This window comes from Trichoderma atroviride, chromosome 4 (assembly GCF_020647795.1).
Source record: "Trichoderma atroviride chromosome 4, complete sequence".
Classification (NCBI taxonomy): Eukaryota; Fungi; Ascomycota; class Sordariomycetes; order Hypocreales; family Hypocreaceae; genus Trichoderma; species Trichoderma atroviride.
This window is the reverse complement of record NC_089403.1, coordinates 5,015,963-5,041,308: the sequence shown is the minus strand read 5'-3', so window position 1 is coordinate 5,041,308 and position 25,346 is coordinate 5,015,963. Positions and strand designations below refer to the sequence as shown.

The window sequence follows — 25,346 nt, the reverse complement described above, 5'->3', positions numbered from 1 at the left end:
TATGTGTACTACTCTCTTATACCTCTTGATTCTCGTGCCGTAGAAGTCATTCGGAAAGTATTAGTAGGACAAAGCAATTTTCCGAACTTACATTGTACCCTGTTGTACAAATAAAAAATCCCTCTTTCGCTGGACTTCTTTTAGTCGCTAGTAGCGACGTTCCCCCGTTCTCCTAGAAACTCTGTCGTTACCACAGTATTAGCTGGCCATCGTAGGAGCGATTCCCATCATAGTGCCTCCTGTCCTACTTCTCTCTTTTTTTTTCTTATACTGCTTGAAAGGAAATCATTGCAATAATTGTTACGTTTTCGACAAAGATTTGACCCTATAGTCGACGACGGGTGCCCTAGTCGCAGAGGCACATAACTGCCCGAGCCACAGTCCTTCATGAGCTCTGAAAAGCATGTGGGTTCTTACAAACATGAAGAAACCGAAAAAGTCTCCGGTTCCATATTGTGGGAGCTTTTTATCACGACCCGTCCTGTTTTCTACAAAGCATTCCAGAAAAATGGTGCTGAAAACTACACGCATTATACGGAGCGCCATGTTGCCACAACCTGTCGTGGTATTAAACGAATGTTTTTCCCTTTACCAAAAAGGAGCCTGGATCACACAATATTGGATGACTCTAGTTTCTCTCAATCTCTCTACTCTCTGCTAGAAATACTTGAACGCTTAGCCCCACTTAGCTTTGCTCATGGCCACTCGGTTCAGAGAACAGAGTGTACTTCCTTTGCTGAGCCGAAGGAGGTAAGTATTATGCCTACTGATATATATATGATATGCCGCTAATTTTATTTCAGTACGAACAACTGAATCTCAATTTTGCGAATCTCATGGCTATGAAAGATGAGTTAAACAAAGTCAACTTCGCCCCTCAACAGCCCGCCACATTTTCTAAGAAACAGCAAACGCTCATACTGGAGCTATCTCGCCCGATCAATTTTTTCGACCTTTGCAAAAGCGATTTGAATAAATTTATTTTGAATATAAATGAGTTCTGGTCTGTATACAGCAGGCTTTTTGGCCAACCCGTCCAACCACTACAAAAACATTCGAGGAACACTGAGTACCTCAAAATTGATGCAGTACAATTCATCAAGCAAGCGAACTATGTAAACGGCCTAGCTCGAAAATTATATAGCCTACTTGCAGGAAACCTTCTTTGTAGACAAGCCCATTCGGCTTACCTACACCTGTCAGGTTTCCTTTCTCCAAATACAGACAACAACAGCTTTGAAGTATATATAAGTACTATTTGTGGGGTCACAAATTTGGACTCAGCCGCCTATAGATGGTTAGGTGACTTCTCTACAACAATTTTGCTTTGGTTTAGGTTTAACAGCGTAATAGGATGAACTTTCCCATGACAAATGCCGAGCACTACCAAGCCGAGCAATTGCCCTGCGCTCAACACCAGGGCAAGATCACCACTAGATATGACGATATAGAGATGAAACAAGACGTCACATATCAAGATAATGAGACTCATGACGCACCTATGGGTCCTACACTCCGCGAACTGACATTTCGTCCAGGCGATGGCGAAATCTCTCGATATCCCGGGCTCGAGGCACAAAACAAGACAGAGCTTCAATTCCTCGTTGCTTGTTCACTAATATATCTTGATGGTAGCCATTGGGTTCAATTTGGGTTACATGGCGATAGAATCTCATTGCAAGCGGCAAAGGGGGACTCCAATGCGTCGAAATACTGGAAGCCGCACCTCAATTGTACTCTATCAGCGCCAAGCAATGAAGAAGATGGAAATTTGGCAATTTTATCCTTTGGTATTCTTCTCATGGAGACAGAAGCTGGCAGAGTCGCACCACGGACAGAAACAGGCGGAAGCAGTCATTATAATGCTCACTCCCTTCGCAGCATCCTAAAAAAGATCTTGGAAGAATGGGTAGGAGAAGTTGAAGACAGCTACAGGAGTATTGCTAATGCCTGTCTCCATTTCCCGGACGGTTTGGAGATTTTTTACGACCCGTTAATTGACGGAGGAATAAGGCGAACTGGAGCAATCTACAAGAACATCGTCGCACCTCTTTTTCGCCTCGTTACTCAGAAGTTCAGCAATTCTCTACATCGAATGAATGGATTTCCGCCATCTGCTAAGAATTATTCAGCCTTCAAGAACGATACGCCTCCATTGTCAAGGCCTGCTACTAATACGGCTTTCTTTGATGGCTCTGAGCCGACATCGACTACTCTACAGTAAGCAGCAGCCACCGCCAGCTGCTTTTAGAGAAAGATACTGACAGGTTCTTGATTTTTTAGACAAAGGAAACGCGCAGAAGTATTCATGGACAAGCTTCAAGCATCCGCAGACTATATTCAAAACGTCACAGAGAGCTCAAATATCTCTGAATCGTATGATTGGCGACTACAGAAGATTCGGATTGCGATACTTGATACTGGTATCGATACGACGAATGACATTTTAATAAAAACTGCCATCGAAGAAGGCGACCGCATCAAGGAGTGTTGTGGATTCGTAAACAACTTTGATTCACTTCCGGATCCTCTTGATTACGAAGACTTCTACGGCCATGGGACACATGTCACCAGGTTGATATTGAATGCAGCCCCATCAGCAGAAATATTTATAGCCAAGATTTCTAATGATCGTACCATTGAACCTCAAAATCTTCACCGCATAGCAAGGGTTAGTCACAATAAACGAAAGAGGCGAAAAAGGATTATATGAACGCTGACTAGCAGGTCTTTGCCAGGCTATCACATGGGCTATCCAAAAAAAGGTTGATATAATTTCAATGTCCTATGGTATCAATGCCCTAGACGAGGCGATAGATAAGGCGATAGAAACGGCGATAGAGAACAAAATCAGCATCTTCGCCGCAGCTGCTAATGGCGGTGGTAACGAATTGCGTGTATACCCTGCCAAGAGGGGTGATGGTGTCCTGGCAATCCATGCGAGCGATGGCATGGGCAACGATGGTGGGATCAGTCCCACGCCGATGAAGAACCGCGACAACTTTTCGACGCTAGGTATAGCCGTGCCGTCGAAGTGGAGCAAAGAAGCCATTGCTATTTCCGGGACGTCCTTTGCCACGCCTATTGCCGCATCACTTGCAGCGAATATGCTTGAATTGGCCAGATGTAAGTTCGATTTGAGCGAACATCAGCAGAATATGCTCCGCAAATACAATGGAGTTCGTCAAATTCTTCAGCTCATGGCCGGAAAGGGTATCCAGCCGCGCGGCGGTTACGATTATATTGTGCCGGAGATTAATAGCATGTTGGAATACAAATTCCACTTGCTTATACATGAGATGTTTTGATTAAAATGCCAATCGGATAGCTTACTTTCCACTTGGTATGACTTACAAATTTATCATTACCATTAGCCTTGTGACAACCTAGTGATACCTGGCGTGTTGTTTACACAAGATTTACGCGAGGACAAAACAGAGATATGAGGGATCAATTTTCTTGCTTGAAGAGCAAGTATCCAATAAACATAAAATAAATACGGATTTCCAAATTCTCCTTCACGGAGAGAGAGAGAGAGAGAGAGAGAGAGAGAGAGAGAGAGAGAGAGAGAGAGAGAGAGAGAGAGAGAGAGAGAGCGCCGTTAAGAAGTCTAAGCTCCTAGTATCTTAGGTACCATCCAAATTTCATCACCCTCCGAATAACAAGCCAGATCTGGTATGTCGTAATCCTCAGGCTTCACGACAACAAATTTTGCATGTGTCTCTGGGGAGTTGCTGGAGTTCTCGCCATAGAATGTAGCACCGGCGGTGACATATTCACTTTTGATCTCCTTTTCCCCAAATAGACCCAAGAATCCCGACTTCTCATGATAGATTTTGACGCATTGGATGCCAATAACGATGTCACTTGACTCTGTGAAAGTGAAGACAGAGTCATGCTCTAAGTTTCCCCTTAACTTTATGCCCGCCTCAGCATTGACCCCTCCAGGGTTGCTCACACTCCCTTCAAGGTTACCGTTCATGTTGGTCTTTTTATTCATTCCCACGGTCACTCCCTTGCCAATCTTGAGTCCAGTGACCAAAAACACGGCCTTCTTATATCGCGAACCTTGCAAGTAGTCATCCACATCTGAGAGCTTGAAGCAATCTGAGATGTATTCAGGGGTAGGATAAAAGAACTTTGTTTCGAAGGTTTCGAATGAGTACCTGTGAAGACACGTATTACTTTCGGTGCAGAAACGTAAAAGTAGTGGATCATATTTCAAGGAACTATGATGGATTGAAAGTGTATACCTGTCAGAATCATGTCGCTCTGCAGCAATGCTGGCCTCCCCTCCAACTCCATTGAGGCCCATGAACTTGGCGCACAAGCCAAATTCACCGGATTTCATCCTCTTCCGTGTTGCTGTAAAACCTTTTTTGACGTCTTCATGTTTCTTGGGAATCGGGATTCGTTGCGAGTCTTCCTGATTAAGTGGTCGCATCTGTTCTTTCTTCTCGAAATCCCGTAGTACCGTTCCAAGATGGAATGGCCCATCAGGAGGAGGCGGAGTTGAGAAGTTTGGAGGGAGATGGTATGTGGGCTTAGCTTCCATCGTTGTTAATTTTGCGTGCTTGATATAAATCTTTCGAAGTAGGCCAAAGACCAGTGATATTTCTAAGAATCTTCGTACGGAAACCTCGTATACTGCCAGGATTTTAGACTTGTATCTTTTGTATTTTACTAAAGTATATATATCCTTCACCGACTGCACTACAAGGCGTCACACATCTATTTGTACGACGTTAAAAACCTGTTTTTTCTTACATTTGTAGAGGTAAGCCGCCCCCAATACATACATATACTTGAAACGGACTCTGGCGACACAACCCTTTTAGCTGCCGGAAATGGGCCGAGCAGAGTTTTGGGCGAGACTCAGCAGAAGCCGTGTTGCTTGCTGCATGCATTAGCTGCCCACTTTGTGTTGCTTCGCTTTGTGTATTGTAACCCACGTACTCGTACTCACCGCTCCTTAGAAAGTAATTCACTCCCTAAAAGCCAAAATATGACAAATAATCTATATTTAGCTACTTTGTATTTCTCAGGCCCTGTTTCCCGATTCTTCCCGAGCATATCATTCCGAAGGAATCTGTTTCACAGCATACGACTCCGAAAGACGCTCTCCTTTCGACTACCACGGCTTGAACATTTCTCTACTTGATCTGTCTATGTTAACATCTTTTTTTAGACGGTGCTACAGCTATACTATTTAGCCCAAGGCTGACTTCGAAGACATTTTCCACCACCTCGTCGACGAGGTCCGAAGTAGGATTAGCCCTCTCTTGGAACAACAACGAAGCCACATTGGCACTCAATGTTTATTATTGTACTCGAAAAATTAATTGCGAATTGGCAACAGTCATAGGAGCACCTCAGCCGGGGCGATTACTTGCGATTGACTTGTGCTTTATTAGTGCCTTGACTGCCCTGAGAGAAAGGAAAGATGCTGTGAAAGAGGTGTGGATGAGATTGATACGACCAAGTAGTAAAGTAACATTCAAAAATTAAAACAAAGTCAAAGTCAACATTATGTCGTTCTTCATTGCTTGTGACTCCAGGCCTTGATCTCCACAGTTTGAAGTAGGGCGACGTTCCTGACAGCCGCAAAGCACGCATAGGATATGTTGCAAACTGGTATCTAATAGAATGATCCAATTTATCTCTGAGCTGGCATTTCATTCTATAGTTCATAGATATGTAAGATTTCATGAATATCTCTGTAACTTGAACGATTTTTATGGAGTTACTGATTCGATGCAGCTAGTTCCTCAGTATGTAGAGGGTAGGAGAAGAAATCTCTGAGTTATATGCCACATGCATAACATATCTTGAAGGCATCGTTATCTAGCCCTCTGATTTTATTAGCTAGCGTCCCAGTTTAGTAGGACGAAACTCCATTGATGTATCCATATATATTCGCAATATACGATATATCATTGACTTGCTGAAATAGTAGAGCATAGGGAGTTGCTATTCGTGACCTTGGCTTCGGCTAGGCGGCTGGACAAGAAAAATTGGGGCCTTGAATAATTTATAAAAAACGCATAGGAATAAGAATAACATGTTGGCTACGTCTCAGAGAAAGGTGAACCCAAGCATACATTTATATATATTATTTTTAGATACATGTTATGGCATACTCACTGACTCTAGTTCTGAGAGACATAGAGGGCAGCAACGAGACACTGAAGGGCGCTGCTTTGGCTGCTGGCTGTAGCAGAGCCAAGAACATAGGGACCGCCCCAATCAGCACCATTAAAGCAATCGCCAGCCTCCACAGCGAGGTCGTTTTGCCAGATGGACTGGGCGTTCTTCTCCAGGAATGCCTTGTAGGCAGGGTAAGGCTGGCTGTGGTACAGCTTCTGGAGGTTTCTAGCAAAGACACCCTTGAACTGGAGGTTGTCACCGCTGCAGTTGTGCGACAGATCGCAGCTGTCGGCAAGAATGCCGTTGCTGTCGACCAGATGAGCCATGGTGGCATTGGCAATGACACTGGCCGATGTGAGGTAGGATGAGTCCCCCGTGGCGATATAGAGGTCTGCAAGACCGCCGATGACAACGCCCTGGTTGTAGGTCCAGGTCGGCTGGTTGTTGTCATTGACGCAGGTGTTGCCGTTGACAGCGTCGTTGACAAGGCCTTGGCTGTTGACGAAGCCGACCTTTTGGAACCAGGCCCAAATTGTCTGGGCGGCACTCAGGTATGTCTGCTTCTGGCTGCTGGGGACTCGATTGGCGAGGCCAGCGCTGATGGCAAGGTACAGCTCTATTATTCCATGAGCCTCTCATATCTTCTCGTTGTCGGCTGCGATAGGATGAAAGAACATACCGTTGGGAATGGCCAGTGGGTTGTCGGTCTTGGCTTCGCCTTTGAACCAAGGGAGACCACCGCAGTTGAGATTGCCCCAGCCGGCGTTCATATCCTGCCAAATGGCAATGGATTCCGTGAGGTAATCCTGAACTCCAGTGATATCATAGACGTCCTGCCATGCCAATCCCCACCAACCTTCATCGTCGCTACATAATTTTCATTGTTCATCAGCCTCCGTTCAATCAGGTATTGTTCTCTAGGCAAACAAAGCACTTACTAGTGACTTGCTAGAAAGCCTTGTTCTCTCTTCCTGAACTTGCCCGGAACGCTGTTCGCTGATCCCTTTGGCACAACAATCTTACGGCCGGTGCTGTCCAATTGTATGACACCGTGAGAAGGCTGACCTCCCTTGAGATAGGTGTTTTGCCACATCCCAGCAGTCCTGCTCTTGACGCCACTATCGAGCGCAGCCAGGCTGGCAACTGCTGTGATCATGACACCAGCTTGCCAGAAGTAGTAGGCGCCATCGGGATAGAGGAAGAGGCCGATGTCTTCGTCGTACCATCGGAGGAGTTGGTCACTTGGAAACGAATCGTTAGTACAGACCACAAATAAAAGCCATTGGGCGGAAGCGCAATGAATGAAGCTCGGAATTACGAAGGAGCTTACTTGGAGCAGCCAGCATTGACATCGTAGGACGTGTTATCGGCATAGGCTCCAGCCGCTACCAAGGCGGTCAAGGCAAGAAGCGTCTTTCTTGCCATGGTGTCTGTCAAGAATGGCCAAAGATATAACTCGATCCAACGACAAGTCTCACAGAACCGCCTCCCACGTTAGGATGTGGGTGTCGCGACATCTAAATGTATGCCCACCTATGTCCTTTTTTCCTTTTAATTTCATAGCCACCTCAATACGCATATAATACTCCTTGGATTGAAGATGGAATACTCTATGCATCAGGGCAATTCATGCATGTGAGGGTGCATTTGTCAAGAAGTCTCCCATCCCGGTATGCCGTAGTCACGAGGCTCCTAGGCAGCAACTCCCTGTAGTGTAGGTCATTTACGAGACAGGGGAGCCGGCAGGTTAACAAGGCGAAGAGCATGTATCCCATTCCTTTACAATCCTCCTATGGCTGGCACTAGTATTGATTCAGCCTGTTTGTGAAGGCCCGATGTTGATGCGATGGTGAAGTTGTCAGCCCACCTTGAGGCACTCATGGCAAGGCTAAGATCCCACTAAGAATTGATCGCCAGAGCCGATGATAAACACGCTTTATCTCCGAAGGGTACAATTCACTTATAAGCCCCTGCAGCTGGCTCCGATTCATTTTCTCAGCTTCGGCCATCAACACCGTCGCGACAAACTTTGCGCGTACATGAAGCCTGAACTTGTCGATAGACAGCAGTTATGAGCTGCATGGAAATTGATACCATATTCCAGTAGAGCCAGAAAAATGGCGGCAGGCGATTCGAGTGCATTGAGAAAGGTATCAACACCTACCGAAGAGCCGACACACAGACAGCGAATATCGGCAGATGCATCCATGGCAACGTTAAGCGCTAAAAGTCATCTATTCGCGCAGAATATAGCCATATGGATTGTCCTTCCTAGTGCGGACAAGTAGCAATCATGCATCCGATTTCAACTTGCTCCTGTCCTGGCCATTGAAGTATTTGCATGTTCTCATTGGCGCGGGAGTTTTTCTCATCTTCCATGTCAATATGCGGGGGAGACCCCAGCAGTTGGACCATTTTACAGACTCCATTTCGCGAATTTGTGGAGAGCTGTGAGCTGTGGGCTCGGAGAATAGTGCTATGAGGAAGCCCAAGCTCTCTTGGCTTTACATTTGATGCCATTATGTATCATCTGCATGTCATAACGGGCGAATGTAATACGGCTACAAAAAAATAGGGACGGAAACCAGAATGGCGCCCTCAACATCATCTCGTCTACACCACTACAATTAAGAAGTGGCGGCTTCTTACCTCCTTACGGGGCCAACCGACTCAGCAAATATCAACAGTTAATATCAGCATTAAAAGATACAGGCAGTTCCTTTTTTGGGCCAGCTCAAGGTGGAAGGTGTTGACAAGTGGTTGTGTGTCTATATTCCTTCGTCCCACATAGTTGCCAGAAGCTAGGCTCAACACTGCAATTCTGAATCCTTCTATTCGCCAAATTTTCTCTCGCAACACTTTACAGGGTTATTATGGCTGCCTAATGCTACTGAAATCCGGGGCTTCGAATACGCATCTGGGAGCTTCGAAAGCGATAGTTTTGGTACCTGAATCATTTCACCAAGCCCCTGGTTCCAACTGAGGGGACAGGCTATCGCATTTATTCGGCATGTCTCTTTAGATGGGTTATGAAAAGAAGAGATATTGATTTGATATTATCCCTGCTGCTTGAGCCAGCTGAAAAGGCTAGTAGAAAGTGCAGACCACTGCTTGCGAAGCCGGTTGGCTTCCTGATCTGGCAGTGCTCCAGTATATTAAGAAAAAGCCATCCCCACGATCTCTACGCTGGTTTGGTGTGTAGTAACTGCGAATCGCTTTTGTAGTCGCACACCATGCAGACAAAGAGTTTCGCTGCGCTGGCAATTGTTGCCTTGGGCCAGTTCATAGCGGGAGCATCCGCCAACTCGGGCTACGCAGGGAGTTGCACAAATATACAGATATATCCTCCCGACGGCAACACCAACTACTGGAAGATTGCTGCGGATTGCAAAAACAATGCGGGGCAGACCAATCTTAATACCAAGATCAACATCGACTCATGTTTTAGCAACTCAAACGGAGCCCTTGTTGCTCAGCTAAAGTAAGGATTACCATTCAATGTCGATCACTTCAAAACAGTCGCTCACGTGCACATGTATAGTGGCTCTTTTCACTCGTCTTGTACGAATATAATACTCACAGGCACGGTACTCAGTGCCAGTTGTCGCAACACAGGGGGTGCCAATGTCAACACATCGATAGATACGAGTAAGTCGATCGCAGCGTAACGGATGATTGTATTTATTAACATTGTTGAAGATAATGTGATTGGGAATGCAGATGGTGCTCTGTATTGCTTTAACCAGGGAAATTTATAGGGGGTGGGAGACTAAATTTGTTGTTAGAGCTGCTTATGCCTGAACTATATCTTTGTCTAAATGGGAAGGGAATTAAAAATCGTTCAAACGTTTGTATAAATGCCGTCTTTTCAATAAAAGCAGGCTCGTGAAGACACTGGCTGATTCAGCAAGACGTAGTAGTAAAAGTCCCAGGTGGCCCTACCATGAATTACAAGATAGCGGCCGTAGAGAGAAACCGTCTTGAATGTCACACGGATCATATTTGCCTTTCTTATGTATCCATTTTTCCATCAAGGCTGTGCAGACCCATTTCCCGACGAAAGCCACCTCCACAATAATCGAGTCTTGCGGAAGAGCGGATCCCGTTAATGGCGTATTAGTTTGAGTGTTCTCGTTTTTCTTTCGTTTGTGACGTATCAGTCTTCCCAAATAGGCAACAATGATTTGACTTTCACTCATCTACATCTGTTACTAGAATCCAGCAGTTAGCATACCGTAGCCAATAAAAGTACAACATGGGTAAAGGGATATAAGGGCTAATTCTTTCAAGAGGGAATAATATCTCGTGATTATTATTGCGATCCAAGCAAGCTTTACAAGGGTAAAAATGCACCGATGGTTTCTATGTACGCTGAGTTCAAAATTCTCAGGCAATCAGAAATCCATTTTCATCTATAACTAGATTATTACACCCAAGAATAACAAAATTGACAGAGCAGTTGGATAATAGTAAACATGATACGTAGTCCTATCCATGCGAACCGAATTTGACAACAGTATTCTATATGCAAGGACAAAAGACAGTACTTGTTGCAAAGCGCACAGTGACACAACCAATGCACCGTACGTCTTTGTGTAGAAGGGAATAAGACTTAATCCTGAACTGAATGCAAATATGAACGCTGACGTGCCGGCTCGCAACATCGTCAGGCCGCGATCAGAGAGCAGCATCGGAAGAGTTGTTCTGCCGTTCTTTCGATCTCCATCGATGTCGTAGAATTCTTGTATCTGAATTGATACAAGGAACCAGGTAGCGACAATGAGATCAATGAAGACACCAATATTCCAACCGAGCCCATGCCTTTCAAGGACTTGATTCACAAGTCGCGTTAGGATGAGATAGCTTAAAGACCCAAAAACATTGCGCATGAACCAGGGATACCACCGCGGCCACACATAGCATGCAAATGTGAGCGCTTGAAAATATAAGAGATGTAAAGTGGCCCAGATACCGAAACAATAGTATGTATATAGTGGTCCGAGAGTCCATGCCAGCACCCACCGAGTCTTGGCCTGGTCAATGCTGATCAGGCCAGCAGGAATTGGGCGGCTTGGTTTATTCAAGTAGTCTTCTTCAGGTGAAGAGGCTTGGTTTGCAATGTCAAAAACATAGTTGCAGAGAAGTTCATGATAACGATATCAATAGTCGGCGCTGCAGACTCCGCGAGCAACATGGGTGAGCGGACCACCCTGAGGAGAAGGGCGCCAATAAAGATGATTGAGAAGCCCATAAGATTGGACTGTATCAATCTGACAGTGATTTCGAATTCGCGCTGTATATGTAAAGACATAGAAAAGAATAGATGGTTCAAAGACCATGGATTCTTGACGTCCATTTTGTTTTTAGGTAAAAGTGCTTTTAGTGAAGTATTGAATAAAACACGAACCAAAGTTCAAGGTGGGAACAATATTTTTGAGTGGAAAATCAAATAGAAGTTTAACCCCAATATGAGTCTTCGTTTTTAGGTCTTTGACTAAAGATGAATCGATTGATCAACTATTGAATTCCAGTTACTCGATATTTATACTACGAATCACTGCTTTGTTGTGAAAATTTGCCTTGCTATGTCATTCTCAATTTTCGGTATGAATGTAACGTGTCTGGAGGCAAAATTGATAAGCGTTACACAGTCATCGAAATATGGCAACCAGGCTGAGAATTGTATATCATCCAAGTTCCGAGGGCCCAAATCCAAGTAATACGATGTGGATCCTAACACCCTCGGCTCTTCTTTGAGATGGAATCTTTAAATCTTGATTTCAACTGCAGTTAAAAGTGGATATAACCAAGATTCAGCCTTGGGCGAGACCAATTAAAAATTCGTTCGGTATGGTGCAATTGAGCTGTTGATTCCAAGCAGGGAAGGTGTTATTATTCAAGATATAAGGGTATATATAGTACGTCATGATAGTGCTGAAATTTCTGGTAATAGTGAAAAGATATTGGGGGTGAAGGGCGAAAGAAATGAAGTAAGCATGGCATAATACGAAACAGCGAAAAGTTTGACAAATGAACACGATGGGACTGTCTACACTCCGTGTACTGAATGAGTAATGGAAAGACTACCTAGAGCAACCAAAAAGGAGAGCTCTTTGTATAACGTTGATTGGGCTAGAGTGGTACTGTCGTTGTTCACACTCTAAAGTAGTAGTGACTATCTCAAGGCTCCGTAATAGTATTTTTATTGGCTGACGGATTTTATTATTCCTACAATGGCTTAAGAATTGGAACCACGTGCTTGCGGCTTCTTGAGATGGAGGCATAAACTCTAGCTTATCAATTAGGAGGTGGAATAATAGAAAGTATTATAGCGGCTGGCACAAACCTGCATCACTGCGTGCATCGCTATTCTTTACCATGCCATTTTAATGAGATTCTTGTAGAAAAGAGTTTGCCGCTACTGCAGCTTCATATCTAATCTATCAGACCAGCTTTGACGAAGTTGAAAGAGATTTTGAAGGAAAATTAAGTTATCATACGTGCAAGTCATAGTTGAATGAAAACTTTTTTTTCGCATTTCTCTGTCCTTTCAGATTTTCTCCATTTTATTCAGAACAATCTCTCCCTCGAGGTTGAACAGGCTGTACTTTGTACTTACCCCTCTTTCTGTCTTAGGCGAGTTGGTAGTTTGTCTAAGTAATGCTATAATGCAGATACCTCAAAATATATCTTATATGCAGCTGCAATACTTAGTAGAACGTGCGTCCAATAGATTTCGCCGATGCAACGTCGCCAATTTCGATACCGCCGCGCTGAATTTTGCGCATCACAAGTTCTTCTCGTAATGATTACACTTATTCATCTCGATGTTTGTAATTAAGGAAGCTGGTGAATATCATGGCTCTTGAAAATAGAGGTAGAAAAAGAGACTCGCTGCTAAAGCCTTTGCATTGGTTGAAGCAATCTCGATCATCATCCTCAGCAGCAAGAGGTCCGTCTACGATTTCTCAAACAGACAATGCTTCACATCTTCAGGTACTTCTGAGGCCTTCTACAAGCCGACAACGATCCATCTCTCCGTCCGCATCGCCGTCTATTCAATCCCAATTCTCATCACATCTCGGAATTACATCGCCTGGGCCGCAGGCAGTGCCTCACGCATCTAAATCGCCACGGTCTCAATCATCAGATCTCTGGAGTCAAGCCTTCCGCAATGCAAATGATACAACCCAAAGATGGCTTCAGGAACAAGGATTAAATATCCATTCTTCAGACGGAATGCAAATCCAAACTCAAATCAAAGAAGTGATAAGCCTCATGAAAAGTAAAGAGCTTTCAAAAAATGTCAGCGAACCGTCGATAATCACAATCGCGAATCGCAAAATCATCGTCCGAGAATATCTCGCAGATGCCATTGCCTTTATTACCATGGTTGGCGACGCAGCTATTGTTTTCGCGCCACCCCAAGCTAGTGTGCCGTGGACTGTTGCAAAAGCCGTCATGAAAGTGAGTCAATTCTTTTCTCCAAAGATGGTCTGATGGGATCAGATGACTAGCCTGGCCAGGTCTATACAGCCGGATGAATGTCATCGATTTGGATATAATATATCTATCTCGATTCAGCAGTTCATTGGTTCATATCTGGGTCAGCTATCTAGATCTAGTCCATCTACTTTGGCCTAGATGATAAACCGGATAGCTAACTGCCTAGTACTAGATCCCGGTTAATAGTATTGAGCAGAAAGCTGCTCTTGTCGGCACAATTGAGTGGTTTATACGCATTACACACAGAGGCCAAATTTACGAATCGCTATACACAACGGAGACGATAGATGAGGGAGCTTTATCGAACTTACACAATGCCCTTCTCAAGCTATATACTGCTGCTATTGAGTTGCTCGCAAAATTCGACAACATGGCTAGAGGTGGCGCTTTTAAAGAACTTTTAACAGCTGTCTTAAGTCCCAAATACGCTACAGATCTTGTCGCCAGTTTGAACAAAAAAGAAGAAGTCCTTGACAGAGAGGCCCAAAGTTGCGAAGCATCTCGCTCCGCTAAATCATCTGAAGAGATGAAGGTTCAAATAGAGATCTTGAAGAAACAGTTGGCTCAGCTGTCTTTGCCACTACTCCAGATAAATGACACCGTATCAAGTCTCTTTAGAAAAGTCGAAAAGAAAGAGCGAGAGGAGCTGATGAATTTTATCAGCTCAGAGTTGTTTGGGAAAAGTCACGCTACTGTTACAGATACAAGGGTAGAAAATACCGGAAATTGGCTGCTGGCAAACCAAGATTTTCGCGCTTGGCAAGATATTCCGTCTTCTTCGGCTGTCTTTTTACTCAAGGGTGCTGGTACGTCGCTGTAAAAGTTCTAATACCAAACGTGAGGGAAGATGCTTGACTAACATTATCAGGCGGTACTGGCAAAACATACCTCACTTCTAGAGTGATTGATCATGTAGAAAATAACTTGAAGAAATTGCCACATGATGAAGGGTTTGCATTTTTTTATTGTAATCGATCCGGATCTTCAATGCAGCAACCAATCGTTGTGCTAAGAAGCTTTGTTCGTCAGCTATCTGGTAAAGCTTTTGGCAACCCCAACGAGATCCAAAGAAGTCTCGCTCAAAAATGCGCAGAGGCGAAAATTAGCGGGAGAGAGTTGAGTTATAAGGACTGCGAAGAGCTCATCTCGGAATCCTTTAACGTCTATTCAAAAACCACAATCGTTCTTGATGCGTTGGATGAATCTGATATTGGGACGTACAATCTAGCAAAGCACCTTATTCAAATGATGAAGAAGTCTAGACAGCCTGTCAAGATTTTTATATCAAGCCGACCCGACCGAGAATATTTGGAAGAAATACCCAAGGACAAGTTTCTGATCACAGTGGATGCCGGTAATCAACACGATGACATCCAGAAGTATCTGGAAGACAAGCTCTACTCGACTGAAAGGTTTAAACGGAGAAGACAAAAGATGCAAGATGAAATAAAGGATATTTTCAATACGAAAGGGAGCGGGATGTAAGTTGTTGTCTGCAATAACTCGTTCGATTTCGCTTATATTGAAAACTAATATGAGAGACGCGGGAAAAGGTTTCGATGGGTTTATCTACAAGTTAGAAGCCTTGAAAAGTGCGTCACGGATGATGCAGTCCATAAATGGACTCAAAAGTTGCCGCGCGACTTGACAGAAGCGTATAATCAGATATGGGAAAGTATTCAAGAGCGCGACGAATCTGATGTCGCTTTAGCTGAGCGTGCTATTCAATGGGTACTGTGTTCTATCGAGCCGCTAAAATCGGAGGAGCTCCTGGAAGCCATCCAATACACAATTGAAGGCTCTACAGTGGTTGACAAAGGAAAACAGTCGCAGCAAGAGATTTTATCACTTTGCCAGGATCTTCTAACGATTGACGAAGAACGAGGCGTATGGATGCTGCCGCATGCCTCTGTGGCCGAGTATTTTGAGTCCAAGGGCTGGACTGGATGGAAGTGCGATGCATTTGCTGCAAGAATTTGCCTTGGTTTCCTTGAAAACTTCCGACCAAAAGAGCTCCATCAGCACACTTTTGCAAAATACGTTGAACACAACTGGTACGAGCACGTGGGACAATACGACAAATGGCTAGGGTTGAAGAAAGAAGAAGAAGAAGAGGAGGATCCAAGCGTTGCGGCGGCTTTGAAGCGCTTTCTTGGATCGCCAAATGAGGGCAGCGACAACTATCGAAAATGGGCTGAAGACTTTCATGAGATGCGGCCATCCAACATGGCTTTATTTGCCATGTGCAGCTATGGATTTTACTATACCTTGCGCGACTGGTGGCTGGACGGCAAAATCACCGAGGAGATGGCCCTTTTAAAAACTGAGGACGGTCAGAACTCACTTGCGCTCGCAGCTGAGGGCGGCCACATACCCATCTGCAGGCACTTGATGGGCTTGATTGATGTGATGCACCCCGATGCAAAAAGACACGCTGATGCGCTGGTCGTAGCACTTGATAATGGTAATGATGACGTCCTAAAGATGCTTGTAATGGAAGCGAATGCAGATGTCAATTCCGCAGATCGTCAATTTTGGACTGCTGCACAGTATGCGGCCTTTGATCGCCCCGAGATGCTGCGATGGATGGTGGATCGTGGCGTAGTTGATCTAGAGAGAGAGAATGAGGGCGGCTTCTGGGCTGGTAACCTTTTAACCATGGCGGCGAGGGTGGGACACGTCGAATCGGTTCGGATTCTGCTCGCGGCCGGAGCAAAGGTCAATGCCGCTGTGCAAAATGGCTGGTGGGGGAGTGCCCTTGTCGCAGCGGCAGCGCATTGTTATACTGAAAGCCACGTGGAAACTGCGAGGCTGCTCCTCGACAGCGGCGCAGATCCAAACTTGCCTTTGAGAGGTGGCGACTATGGCAGCGCGCTTGAGGCAGTGGCATGGCGTATGCGGTATAGTAGTGAAGAGACTGAGAGTCGTAGGGAATTACTGCACACGTTGCTTGAGGCTGGTGCGGATCCCACATCTGTGCTTGATCGAGGCGAGCATGGAAGCGCATTGGCCGCTGCGGCCTTCTATGGACAAAAGGACATCCTCAAGGCCATGATTGACCGTGTTGGAGTGGGCAAGGCGATCAATACCCTTCGCCAGAGCAGGCATCCCGATAAACGACATTTTTGGAATCAGGAAGACGTTGAGCACTGGAAAGACACGGCCGCGTATCTGGCCAACGAGGTGGGCGCAAGCAAAGACGTTCTTCGGTGCATCGGCCTAGGGGATGTCGAGCCTAGGTATGATCCATATGGATATAAGGTGATTCGATACAGCCAAGATGATGTTGAAGATTTTAGTATTTGGTCAAATTCCAGTGACTAGATCATGTGTCGATAGATGCAAGCTGTGTTCATGTCGTGCTCATCAATTTGTCTTACTCCCGGGCGAAACGAGCGGCTTGAATTACACACTATGCGACAGTCTGTGTGTAGCTCACTCTTGCAAAGGCTATTGGTTCCGCCAGCAAAAACTCTCTTCGTCCTCTTATTGTTGTTCAGTCAATATTCATTCTTGATAACGCATATTTGGCACCGGGAAACACACACAGTCAATAAACTTTGCATATCACGACCGCGTATTTCAACCTGGACAAATCACGGCACGCCACCGCTTAGATTCTTCACAAAGCAGTCAAGCCAATATAAGCATAAGACAAGGTGGTAGTTAATGAGAAGGAAAGATGCAGCAGATAGGAGAATCACTGTGACGCATCCATAAACATATCATTACACATAAGAGGGCACTCACTAAACTCCAGTAACTTTCTACAATCATTCATCTTTGCTATTTTCCTTCTGAATCTACCTTTAGGGTCTTCTCCCATCTTAAACATACATTAAATGTGGATGGATGCAAAACTTGGCTTCCTGAGAATCCCAACCTCTAGGCTATTGTCCGGAGACGAAACTTTGCATTCCAGAGCCCTGACGAGCGTGGTGAATCCTCAGTCTCGGCGATTGCATTACCCATGGGCAGCTTCGGGTTGGCAGCAGGCCGAATATGAGCCTTTGGAGCCCGGTACTCAATGCCACCGCTTGCACACTCGGCATTGTTAAAGGCTGCGCCGGCAGCAGCCTTCCACACCTCGGTGATGTCCGTAACCATAGGCGCCGTCCAATAGAGCCGACAATCGGCATGTTCGACGACAAACTGCGCCGGAACACCATCCTTCGTGTTCGTTCGCAGGATCTGGTCTCGCACATTCATCGATCCCGCCGTGCTCCGCGCAATCGGCAGACTCGAAACGTTCTGCAGCACCGCCTCATTCGCTGCACTCGTGCCCAGGAACGTTCCGTCTTCAGCGAGCACAAAGATGTCGGTGAGCTGATAGATTTGCGAGCCCTTGACGCCGCCGACGCCCTGGATCGGCCCCTTTTGTGGCCGGCCGCCAAAAGCAACAGACTTGACGCCTCCGTTGAGTCGGAGCGATTCGGATGCAATGGTGCAAGTCGAGGCGCAGGCGCCGTCGTAGAGAAGGACAATGTTCTCCGGCAGGAATGGCTGAGAGAGATTTGCGCGGGTTCCATAACCCGAAATCTCAAGGCCAAACCCAAACGAGGTGTTTGTCGAGATGAGAGGATCGCTCCAGTTCCACCGCGTGAGAGCCGTGTAGGGCGTATCCTTGAACACTCTTGGCGCAAACTTGTCCGCGAAGCTAGTGAAGGCCTTCTCTTCCTCGTTCAGGTCGAAGCGCCAATTCAGTTCCGTTAGATATGCCTCAACCTTTAGAAACGAGGCCTCGTGAAAGGGATCCACGTTCTTGGAGGCGTTGCTGTAGACATGGGCCATGGTCTCAAACTCCGGGCTGAGCTTCCATCGCGAGAAGCCATCCGCTCGGATTTGAGGGAAGAGTTGGCCGTAGAGGTCGTAGCCCAGGCCTATGAGACCTCCGCCGTTGCCCTGGAAATCGATAACGAGCTTCGTTTTCCCGGCGGTCACTGCTTCCGCAAAGAAGTTTTGGATAACGGCCTGGAATTGGCGCGGGGAGCTGGGTTCAAAGGTAAGGAGAGAGAGGACTGCGACATCGTCAAAGCCCTCGCCTTCGAGATAGTAACCAGACACAATACCGTCGTCGGTTGCCAGAACCGGCGCTGGGTATCCGGGGACCTGGCCTGACTGGGCTCTCGCGCTGATGGTAGCAGCAGGTTCCTCTCTGGGCCCGCCATCAATAGTGAGAACGCAGAGGGTGTCGAAATAGGACTGGCCGTCCACGATGCCCGTGAAGTTCGCCTTGACCGACGCAGTGTTCTCAAAGGTTGCGCTGGTGCCATTGTCAAAGGTAAATGTCGTGTTTGGGCCCTGGTAGATGTATCGGACGCGGCCGCCGCTCGAAAAGTAGCCTTCACTGCCCCCAGAAGCCGCGGTGAATCCTTTTGAATAAAACATGGAGTTGTATGCGGCATCTGCATCCTGGTTGAAAGAGGCCGTTGTGACGGTGTCAAGGACGAACTTGGAGGCCTCGACCCCGTTGATTTTTGTGATTACAGGCGCTGTCTTTGGGTCCCTCACGACATCCTCTTTTGGTCGAATCAGTCACTGCCGATATGTTTGTATAGGGGAGACATGTTAACGACATGACACTCACCATAAAGCTTAATCACGGGCAAATCTTTTCCATTTTCGCTGATTGATACAATGGGCTTCGGGCGTGTCCACTCAAACGCAATAGTCAGCGCATCCGGATAAAAGACAAAATGTCCATCATGCGCCGGGCCCCAAACTCGAGCATAGAGATCCTCCTGGAACTCGTATTCGTTGGTATACTTGTCCGCCACGAGATCCGCCCTGACGCCGGCCAATGCCTTGAAGATGTCGTGAGGCGGGTAGAAGTAATCGGCAGGCGGGTCTGCCAGGTATGCCGAGTCCGATTGCCACTCGAGATACGGCTCCAAAGCGTCAATCAACTCGATGCCCGGTTCTTTGTGGAGGGGAATTGTGTTCAGGCAGGCATAAGCGAGGGAGGCGGCCACAGTTGGTGTTGCTGGATTGTGTCAGTAGAGCTTGTATCTTCATCTAATGCGCTTCAAAGACTCACCGGTGCTTTCAATCTGAGCAGCCCATAAGCTGCTGACTTGAGCGCACGGCTCGACCGCGTCAACCTTTGAAGCATCTTTTGTGGTTGGAGTCGAAGCTGCCAACACCACGGCCGCGCCGGTCCATAAAGCTGCCAAGGACCGCATCTTTCAATGCACAAACTCCAATTCAACCAAAGCAAAAGCTCGGATCTACTCTCACGCAGGATCGGCGAGCTGCCCGGGGACACGGTCTGGTTTTATACAGCCTGGCCAGCGCTGCTGTTCACTTGGGCAAGTCATGATCACTAATATCGAGCTTGCTCGATAAGGCATTTGCCTAGATAGAATCAGTTCATGGATCAAAAGTGCCGTGATGGGTCAATCCGATCGGCGCAGTTTGATGGGACATTTTCCAAGTTTCCGGCATCAGAGCGTCGCTATGGAGGCACTAGTCCGATCTTTTGAATGTCGAATACAGAAGGTGGTAAGTATATGTATAAATAGACAAGGGTAGAATATGTAAAGTTCCACTATAGGAATAGTGGTCGGCCACGAATCAGGCCGCCCGCTGTTTGTTTAAAGTTGGAAAATAGGCATACCGGTAAGCATTCGCTACTTTTCGCAATCGTCACCTTGATGTGAGGACATGCAAGGCAGAGTTGCGCAATTATGCGATTAGTAACGTATTATAAATTGGACCGCAAGGTTACATGTAAAAAGTACGTGCATTGAATGCTACCTACTACCATACATGATCGGATTGATAGCCCGAGGCAATTAGAAAAGATCATAAGTACTGAGCGCGGGGGGTCCAACGAGCAGACGAAAAGCGGATCAAGTACACGATTTTGGCGGCCGATTGTTCCCAGGAACAGAATCGCCAAATTCGGCAAGTGTGTCAGAATTTTAGTTGAGATCGTCCGCATCTGCGGGCGTCTGCATCCTTCTGCCGGCTCTGATTGATACGGATGCCATAAACATAGGCAAGTCAGGATGGCTTCTGTGTTATTTCTCGTCTCTAATTTGTCACTCAAGTATCCATGGTCGCGCACTCATCTTGACCCAGATGTAAAACAAAGCATTTAAGCAAATGTTCAGAGGACATGTCGCGTAATACACAAGGCAATCTAAATACCTAGTACTTCCTTATGCCGGATACTCCGGTGCGTACATAGGGCACATATAGTTCAGATCCCAGGTTATCGAGAGCCTGTTCGATGACCGTCCTATTTGCAATTCAGTTTAAAACTTTTGTCCTTGGCTTTGACTAATTCTATATTTAATATCAGATTGCCTATTCTCATCATTGAGATGTGGGAGCTCAATCCTTCTCCAGCAGAGCGATCACCATTAAGATTTTGCGGAACCTATTACTCATCCCGGCGCCTACCATAAAGACTACTATTGTTTCCCAAAAACCTTTTCTCGGAGCTGCGACATTCCTGTGCCCTCAGTTATCATCTCTATTGCTTCCAATGTTCATATGAACAGGTCAACGATATACTAATTAAACGCCTATCTCATAACAGCCCATGACTCTGGCCACCACACTTGATATGATGAGATTTCGCCTAACTAGATGAACAAGCTCTCGTCTTCTGTTTTTTCGACATTAGATACAATGCACCCACTTGCCGAATCAGAATAGATGGACCAAAAATTACCTATATGCGGATTAATTGAGCCGCAATACCTCATGTTTCTTCACAACCTCACGCAAATAAAGGTATGCCCAAGTAGCAATTGTCACTACGATAAATATTCGCCGAATTTAACATTGACAGCTTCTACTACAAATCCGATGGCCTCGGCCAATTTACGATTTACGGCATGCATTCATAATTGAAGTCGACCCCTCCGAGCAGCAACATCTAGAGTTCCACAGTCTGAGTGGATCTAGACGGCTCTCGTAGCTCAGTTGGTTAGAGCTTCGTACTAATACTTCAGCTTCATCTGAAATCTTGGTAATGCGGAGGCCGCAGGTTCAAGCCCTGCCGAGAGCAAGAGTCTCACAATTGTGATCAATTCTTTTTGTTTCACAAAATTTTGTTTTCTTTTTTTGTATTGTCCTCTTCCTACGGCCTCTCTCTGTGCATTGCCTGCAAAAGCATCTTCTAATTTGGCCTTGCCACCTGCTGAATATTCCCTCTTATGATTTGCAATACACTCTCAGCACATTCCTCTGCCGTCTTGTCTTTGGTGTAAATGGTGTACTTTGCAAGTCGTTTATTGCTTGGATGCTCCAGAAAGTGTTTGTTGAGGCCCAGTTTGCGGTTTCTGCGAGCCTCTGTAATCTTCAAGGCTTCTTCCACATCTTCACAGGGCACCAACAAGATAACGTTCGGATAGGGTTTCATCAAAGCCTCAATCTTTTCCAATTCTTCTGGATTCTCATATACCGAATGTCCAGCTCCAAAGTCGATAATCTTGCCGTAAAACTCTTCGCCCTCTTTACTGGCGTTTTGCAAGATGTGTGAAACAGCCTGGTACTCGAATATTTTCCAATGTTGGTAAAACGGCCATAGACCCTGCTCTTCATATATCTTTTCCGCAAAGGCTTTATCGTAGCCAAATGGTGGGTAGAGTTCATCGCGGTGGCGGTCAATGCTATACAGCTCTTTTGAGAGCGTCGTGGCGATGATTTTGCCGATTGTGGACTTGCCGGATCCCTCTGGGCCGATCAAAATGATGCTTTCGACACTCATGATTACTATTAATTGTTTCTAGAAGCTTTCATAACTCAGTTTTGCTTCTTTTTAAATATTTGCTCGGAACTAAGTTGCCGGGCTTGTAGAGGTTTATAAGTGAGTCATAACTCTCACCGACAAAAGTTCGCGGCCTTTACTTAACCCCGCCGACTCTCTGCGTCCTGGCGGAACTTGGCTTGTTCGTTCATGTGTTCAATGTAGATTGCTTGTGTCATTACATTTCACAGCTCTCTATTGGCTACATATATGGACAGGCGTTGCATATGACGCATCATATAATTTGTCGCGAGGTCTCAAGACTCAGTCGAAGCGGTGACCCCGCCTACACCAGATAAGAGAGCCGTGAAACCAACTTATGACAAGTACCACCTAAGTGGGTAGGCGACAACGAGCAATATAGATATATGTATGCTGTCTAATTGTTTTCCATGATCTAGTCTATATTTAATGAAACATGCTTCGTATTGAACAGTCTGTAGATGGTCTGAAGACCTGACCTTCTGTTACAGGTACCAAGAGCCACCATCCCTAATTCGAGGCCAAGTGCATGGTTTATAGTGGCATTTCTTTCACTCGTTATCTTATTTTTAGCTGATGCCAAGTTGTATTCTAAATTTCCTAGATATGATCAATTGATCACTGCTCGTAGTCTTCCGAAACGCCCAATGATGCGCTTTGATAGTGTCTTGTCCGCATCTTACAGACTGCTCTACCCGGGACGCAAGCCCACTGTGACAAATCGGCGCTAAGATTTCTCAGTGGGACTGCCACAGCCCGGCGTTGATTGGTAGGGCGCCACATCTCTATCGATAAAGATTTTTTTCCTTGCATCTCGCCTTTTTTCGTTTTTCATTGCGACCCGAGACCCACCATTTTCCATTTGCGCAGCAGCGATCAGTCTTTCTCGTCGCAACAGCCAAGAGACACGATTGATCCTACGCTTTCAATTGGGATCAGATTGAATCAATCATACACAATGGCCGCGACAAAGCATCTCCTCGCCGAGGGCGACGACAGCGTTGCCGAGAACCGCCCGATCAAAAAGTCCAAGGTCGACTCCAGCGACGATGCTGAGAAGGCCCGCTTGAAGAAGGAGAAGAAGGACAAGAAGAAGGACAAGAAGGAGAAGAAAGAGAAGAAGAAGAACTCAGAGGAAGAAGACGAAAAGACCGAGGAGCCTGTAGAGAAGAAGAAGTCGAAGAAGGACAAGAAAGAGAAAAAGGCAAAGAAGTCTCAAGATGAAGACGCTACTGAAGAACAGCCCGAAAGCATGGACGTTAACGAGAAGCCCGTCGAAGATAAGAAACAGTCCAAGAAGGATCGCAAAGCCAAGAAGGATACCAACGGCAATGCATCTGAGCAAGCCTCCAACGGCCGCGATTACGTCCAGACCATGAGTCTTTCCAACGTTGCCCAGTCCGAAATCGACGAATACTTGTCCAAGAACGAGATTGTCATTACAGACCCCAAGAACGTCACCGACAAGCTCCGACCCATTACCGAATTCCACCACCTCCCCTCGACCAACCTCCTCGAGAAGAAGCCTTCTCCCTTTGCCAACTACAAAACTCCCACTCCCATTCAGGCTGCCTCATGGCCATCAACTCTTTCCGGCCGTGATGTGGTTGGTGTGGCTGAGACAGGTTCCGGCAAGACCATGGCTTTCACTCTTCCTTGTGTGGAGGCCATTTCCACCATTGGAAAGAAGGTCGTCAAGGCGGTTGTTGTGTCACCTACCCGCGAGTTGGCTATGCAGACTTATGAGCAGATGAATGGAGTAGCTGCTCTTCTGAGGCTCAAGTGCGTCTGTCTCTATGGAGGCGCCTCAAAGGACGACCAGCGAGCGCTTCTCCAGAGGGGTGCTGACATCATTGTCGCCACTCCCGGCCGATTGAAGGACTTCATGTCTGACGGAACTGTCGATTTGAGCGGCTGCCAATTCGCCGTCCTGGACGAGGCCGATCGTATGCTGGACAAGGGTTTCGAAGAGGATATCAAGCTGATTCTCGGTGCTTGCCCTCCTCGGGAGGAGCGTCAAACGCTCATGTTCACTGCTACCTGGCCATTCTCCGTCCAGAGCTTGGCATCCTCTTTCATGGTTGACCCAGTCAAGATCACCATTGGATCTCGCGGCAAGGAGACAGAAAACGGCTCAGTTGAGCTGCAAGCCAACACCCGTATTACACAAAAGGTCGAAGTTGTGGACGGCAGGGATAAGGAATTCAGACTTTTGCAAATCATCAAGCAGCATCAGCAGGGCAAGCAAAAGGATGACCGAATCCTGGTCTTTTGCCTGTACAAGAAGGAGGCAACTCGCGTCGAGGGCTTCCTTGGCCGCAAGGGCGTCCGCGTGGGCGGTATTCACGGAGACTTGAAGCAGGAGCAGCGAACTAGAAGCTTGGAGGCTTTCAAGTCTGGCAAGACACCGGTTTTGGTCGCCACAGATGTGGCTGCTCGAGGATTGGATATTCCCGAGGTTAAGCTTGTCATCAATGTTACAGTAAGTGATGGGTCTAATCAGAGATCTATAAAGTCCTCTTCTAACTTGCTCCCCGCAGTTCCCTCTCACCATTGAGGATTATGTTCACCGTATTGGACGAACTGGCAGAGCCGGCAAGACTGGCGAGGCAATCACCATGTTCACCATCCAAGACAAGGCGCACTCTGGATCGTAAGTAGTCCTCTCAAACGCAACTTGGTGTGTTTTGAGAGCAGAAAAAGCTAACAAGTGTGAAATAGTCTCATCAACATCCTGAAGGGTGCCAACCAGCCTGTTCCTGACGAGCTAATGAAGTTTGGCACTGTCGTCAAGAAGAAGACTCACGATATGTATGGCGGCTTCTTCAAGGACGTGGATCCGAACCAGAAGGCGACAAAGATTACTTTTGATTAGATTAAAGCATGGGTATATCGGTATAGGAAAATGGGTCTTTTTTGTTTTACTCTCGTCTGTTCTTTTTTCGACTTA

The 25,346-nt window shown here is 46.3% G+C and overlaps 8 protein-coding genes across 8 annotated transcripts; 4 read left to right on the top strand and 4 right to left on the bottom strand.

The window, feature by feature from the left end:
* Positions 1-1,366: 1,366 nt before the first annotated feature.
* Positions 1,367-3,308, top strand: TrAtP1_009076 (uncharacterized protein; the record flags this gene model as incomplete). The annotated part of the gene is made up of 3 exons (XM_014087220.2): positions 1,367-2,220; positions 2,284-2,671; positions 2,739-3,308. The coding sequence occupies 3 exons, from the start codon at positions 1,367-1,369 to the stop codon at positions 3,306-3,308; spliced, it is 1,812 nt and encodes a 603-aa protein (XP_013942695.2).
* A 21-nt stretch (positions 3,309-3,329) lies between these two features.
* TrAtP1_009075 (uncharacterized protein) lies at positions 3,330-4,555 on the bottom strand (the record flags this gene model as incomplete). The annotated part of the gene is made up of 3 exons (XM_014087219.2): positions 3,330-3,349; positions 3,652-4,166; positions 4,254-4,555. 3 exons carry the CDS (start codon positions 4,553-4,555, stop codon positions 3,330-3,332), a joined length of 837 nt encoding a protein of 278 aa, XP_013942694.2.
* A 1,594-nt stretch (positions 4,556-6,149) lies between these two features.
* TrAtP1_009074 (uncharacterized protein) lies at positions 6,150-7,605 on the bottom strand (the record flags this gene model as incomplete). The annotated part of the gene is made up of 4 exons (XM_014087218.2): positions 7,478-7,605; positions 7,086-7,388; positions 6,827-7,014; positions 6,150-6,763 (listed from the first exon to the last, which is right to left on the bottom strand). The coding sequence occupies exons 1-4, from the start codon at positions 7,570-7,572 to the stop codon at positions 6,150-6,152; spliced, it is 1,200 nt and encodes a 399-aa protein (XP_013942693.2). The 5' UTR covers positions 7,573-7,605.
* A 1,504-nt stretch (positions 7,606-9,109) lies between these two features.
* On the top strand, positions 9,110-9,967 carry TrAtP1_009073 (uncharacterized protein). Its single transcript, XM_014087217.2, has 3 exons — positions 9,110-9,628; positions 9,689-9,795; positions 9,847-9,967. Exons 1-3 carry the CDS (start codon positions 9,381-9,383, stop codon positions 9,903-9,905), a joined length of 414 nt encoding a protein of 137 aa, XP_013942692.1. The 5' UTR covers positions 9,110-9,380; the 3' UTR covers positions 9,906-9,967.
* Positions 9,968-12,954: 2,987 nt separating this feature from the next.
* TrAtP1_009072 (uncharacterized protein) lies at positions 12,955-17,403 on the top strand. Its single transcript, XM_066114149.1, has 4 exons — positions 12,955-13,614; positions 13,826-14,459; positions 14,522-15,134; positions 15,207-17,403. Exons 1-4 carry the CDS (start codon positions 13,006-13,008, stop codon positions 16,975-16,977), a joined length of 3,627 nt encoding a protein of 1,208 aa, XP_065970242.1. The 5' UTR covers positions 12,955-13,005; the 3' UTR covers positions 16,978-17,403.
* On the bottom strand, positions 17,396-20,148 carry TrAtP1_009071 (uncharacterized protein). Its single transcript, XM_014087215.2, has 3 exons — positions 19,691-20,148; positions 19,241-19,636; positions 17,396-19,172 (listed from the first exon to the last, which is right to left on the bottom strand). Exons 1-3 carry the CDS (start codon positions 19,833-19,835, stop codon positions 17,539-17,541), a joined length of 2,175 nt encoding a protein of 724 aa, XP_013942690.2. The 5' UTR covers positions 19,836-20,148; the 3' UTR covers positions 17,396-17,538.
* A 1,505-nt stretch (positions 20,149-21,653) lies between these two features.
* TrAtP1_009069 (uncharacterized protein) lies at positions 21,654-22,494 on the bottom strand. The gene has a single exon (XM_014087214.2). It carries the CDS (start codon positions 22,373-22,375, stop codon positions 21,785-21,787), a length of 591 nt encoding a protein of 196 aa, XP_013942689.2. The 5' UTR covers positions 22,376-22,494; the 3' UTR covers positions 21,654-21,784.
* Positions 22,495-23,354: 860 nt separating this feature from the next.
* TrAtP1_009068 (uncharacterized protein) lies at positions 23,355-25,271 on the top strand (the record flags this gene model as incomplete). The annotated part of the gene is made up of 3 exons (XM_014087213.2): positions 23,355-24,878; positions 24,937-25,049; positions 25,118-25,271. 3 exons carry the CDS (start codon positions 23,355-23,357, stop codon positions 25,269-25,271), a joined length of 1,791 nt encoding a protein of 596 aa, XP_013942688.2.
* Positions 25,272-25,346: the final 75 nt, after the last annotated feature.